Raw genomic sequence first — 3,332 nt, 5'->3', positions numbered from 1 at the left:
AAATATAATAATTAAAAAAAGAAAATCAATGGACCACTCAAACATAAACAAGTTTTAAATAGATTCGGTATAGATATTACAACGACTTCAAATCTTTTGTTATCTCATAATTATATTCAATGGAATGTTATGCGTCGTACGTACCTTTTACCTATTATTTATTTATTTTATGCCAAAGTCCATATAGTATTAACTTAAATAAATAAACAACATGCTACTTGGGAAGAATCACTTAAATTGAGTTTGTATCGATGAGTTTGAAATTTATGGATTTTGATTATAGTTTAATTGCTTATTATGGAATAATATCAAACTTCAATACATATTTTATTTATTTCATATTTGTAATATAAAGTACAATAAATTTCAAATGACGCTTTTATTGATATTGCGTAAACTTAAAATACATCATAATTAACATAAAATACTGAATAAACATATAAGAGATGATTTTGAAGTTTATCACATTGCTACTCTAATCCATAGATATCAAAGTAGTGTTTTAGATTGCCTCTGGAAAACTTAAACTTTTCCTTCACAAAATTTAAATGAGATCTCAATTACTAGATAATTTATCCCAAAATGTTACCTAGTATGCAACCGAATGATATCAATTGCGGGTGTTCCCGTAATAAAAGGTAATCAATAATTCAACAATTGTGTTACATAGAGTATATTTCAAAAATAGATATCGAGATCACTAGATTATTAGATGCTAACACAAGGGTAATATCATAAATCTACGTCCAAATGTCTAATTTTAATTTTGTTATATGATGTCCATATATTCAATTTTAAACCATCGAAATTAACATTCGATTTTACTTAACGATAACATGAAGCCCAGCCAGAATCATTTTATTATTATTATTTTGGAATATAGAATCTTAACACATGTCTTTTTGATCGTTGGATCAAAACCAATTAAAAAAAAAAAAGAAGAGCCCTCGTGGATTTATTTTTTATTTTTATTTGTTAATTAAAAAAAAGCAAATAAAATGCAGCCAAAATAGTGGATATAAAGCAAACAAAAAGAGCAGCAGCACAAGTAAACAGCAGAGTTTGTACACTACCCAGTTCTAACTCTGTGCACTTTGTTCCAAGTTTCAACAGACCAATTTCACCAAAACACTGTCGGCAGGCCATTCTCCTCGGCTCCCACGCGCCGCCGCTACGTGGTGGTTCGACGATTACACCGTCCCACATCATGAAGGGTACTCTACTCTACTTGGTTTTCGTCTGCATTCTGTTTGCCTCCGCCGCGGCGGTGGTCGACCTGCATTGGCATCCCGCGACCGCCACTTGGTACGGCAGCCCTGAAGGCGACGGCAGCGACGGCGGGGCGTGTGGGTACGGCTCTCTCGTGGACGTGAAGCCGTTCAGGGCGAGAGTTGGCGCGGTGAGCCCGGTGCTGTTCAAGGGCGGCGAGGGCTGCGGCGCGTGCTACAAAGTCAAGTGCTTGGACAATTCGATATGCACGAGGAGGGCGGTGACCGTCATCATAACCGACGAGTGCCCCGGCGGTTACTGTTCCAATGGCCGCACGCATTTCGATCTCAGCGGCGCCGCCTTCGGCCGCATGGCGGTCGCCGGAGGCCACGGCCTTCTCCGGAACCGCGGCGAGATCTCTGTCGTCTACCGCAGGTAAAACTAACAACAGTACTATGGAATCATGTGATTCCACGAATTCCGTTGCTTGATTCAGTGTCTCTTTAACGGTCTTCTTGTTTTGTTTTGTCGTTTAGTGACGTGATAATTAATTGATTATTTAATTATAAATGGTGGCCATTATATAAAATCGACTCTAGAAATAATTCATAATCAATTTTTATAAGTGACAAACATTTCGAAAAATACGAGATGAGATTTTTATTTTTATTTTTATTTTTTGTTGAAAATATTATGCAGGACGCCGTGCAAGTATCCCGGGAAGAACATCGCATTTCGGGTGAACGAAGGATCGACGAATTTTTGGCTCTCGCTTTTAGTCGAATTTGAGGACGGAGATGGTGATGTTGGGTCGATGCTAATAAGACAGGTAAACTTATAATTCAGTACTGCTAATAGGAAAATCCCTTTTAAGTTCAAAGGCATTGCTTTTAAGTCATTTTAATGAAAGTGCAAAAATTGGAACAATAAAAGTGTTTTGTTTTTTGTTTTTTCCATAGTCAAAAGGGGAGGGGCTTCTTGGTCTCTTGCAAAAAGTCTCCACTTGCACGACTATCTAAAAGGAGCCTCTTAAATGCTTTAATTTGCGACAGTCAGTAATAAATCAAGAAACTAAAAGTAGCCCTTATGTTAGCCCCCCTGCCTAACTTTGTTTGCAACAGAATTAAGAACTTGGCATAGTTATTTTTCTATAGAAAATCACATTTCATAATATAATATGTGCCTACAATTGATCATATTGACAAGATTATGTTTGTGTTACAGGCAAATTCAAACCAATGGTTAGAGATGACACATGTATGGGGTGCAAATTGGTGCATTATCGCCGGACCTCTTCAAGGACCATTCTCCGTGAAGTTAACAACGCTTTCGACCGCGAAAACACTCTCGGCTAGGGACGTGATTCCCAGAAATTGGACTCCTAAAGCCACTTACACGTCTCGCCTCAACTTCATATCCTGAAATCCCTTGTATATTCGGATCGAATCAGTTATCCGGATCTCGCGTGGACTCGAACACCACACCAAGAGTTGCTTGCAAGTGCATGTTTGTACGTTAATTGTGATCATGAGTAGCCCTCTCCAAAGGAGAGAGTGCGTGCGTATTCCATAGTTTGTAAGATAAAAATAGTACATGTTTTTCTAGTCAGTGGGAAAAAGTAGTCGTCTCTTTTCTTTTTGGTGTGTGTTTGTTTTGACTGTTTTCATATTTCCCCACTAATTTAAAGTTGGGAACGGTTTTCTCTTCAGTGTAGGGAATTGAATATCCCAATTTAGATAACGAATTGGAGTTTGTGGTATAAGGTATTAGATTGTGGGACCTATATATGTAACTTGTGGAGTGTATGAATAATATTTCTTAGTGTGTTTATTTTGATTTTAACAGAAATATATTAATTTACACTGATAACGACAAATTACTGCCCAATATTTGATTACTTTGGAAGTTAATTCGATTTCTTCTTGAATCCCCGTGCTCGTATCCCTTCATCACATGAGAAGAAGATATACACATTCTTTCTTCAGAATCCAACATTGAATGGATAAAAACTGTGTTTTTACCTTTTAGGGTGTAGGGATGTTCTTTCGTTAAACTTATTGAATATGTTTTAATGGATATTGTTTGGTTTCTTTTAAAAATAAAAATAAAAATAAAAATAAAAT

General features: G+C 36.8%; 1 protein-coding gene across 1 annotated transcript; it reads left to right on the top strand.

The window, feature by feature from the left end:
• The first annotated feature begins 1,078 nt into the window (after positions 1 to 1,078).
• Positions 1,079 to 3,006, top strand: LOC140892569 (expansin-B16-like). The gene is made up of 3 exons (XM_073301498.1): positions 1,079 to 1,644; positions 1,909 to 2,038; positions 2,434 to 3,006. Exons 1-3 carry the CDS (start codon positions 1,208 to 1,210, stop codon positions 2,629 to 2,631), a joined length of 765 nt encoding a protein of 254 aa, XP_073157599.1. The 5' UTR covers positions 1,079 to 1,207; the 3' UTR covers positions 2,632 to 3,006.
• The last annotated feature ends 326 nt before the right edge of the window (positions 3,007 to 3,332 follow it).

The sequence above is a fragment of the Henckelia pumila genome, chromosome 3, assembly GCF_033568475.1.
Source record: "Henckelia pumila isolate YLH828 chromosome 3, ASM3356847v2, whole genome shotgun sequence".
Lineage (NCBI taxonomy): Eukaryota > Viridiplantae > Streptophyta > Magnoliopsida > Lamiales > Gesneriaceae > Henckelia > Henckelia pumila.
Note: the sequence above shows the minus strand (reverse complement) of the source record. Positions and strands in the feature narration are given on the sequence as shown.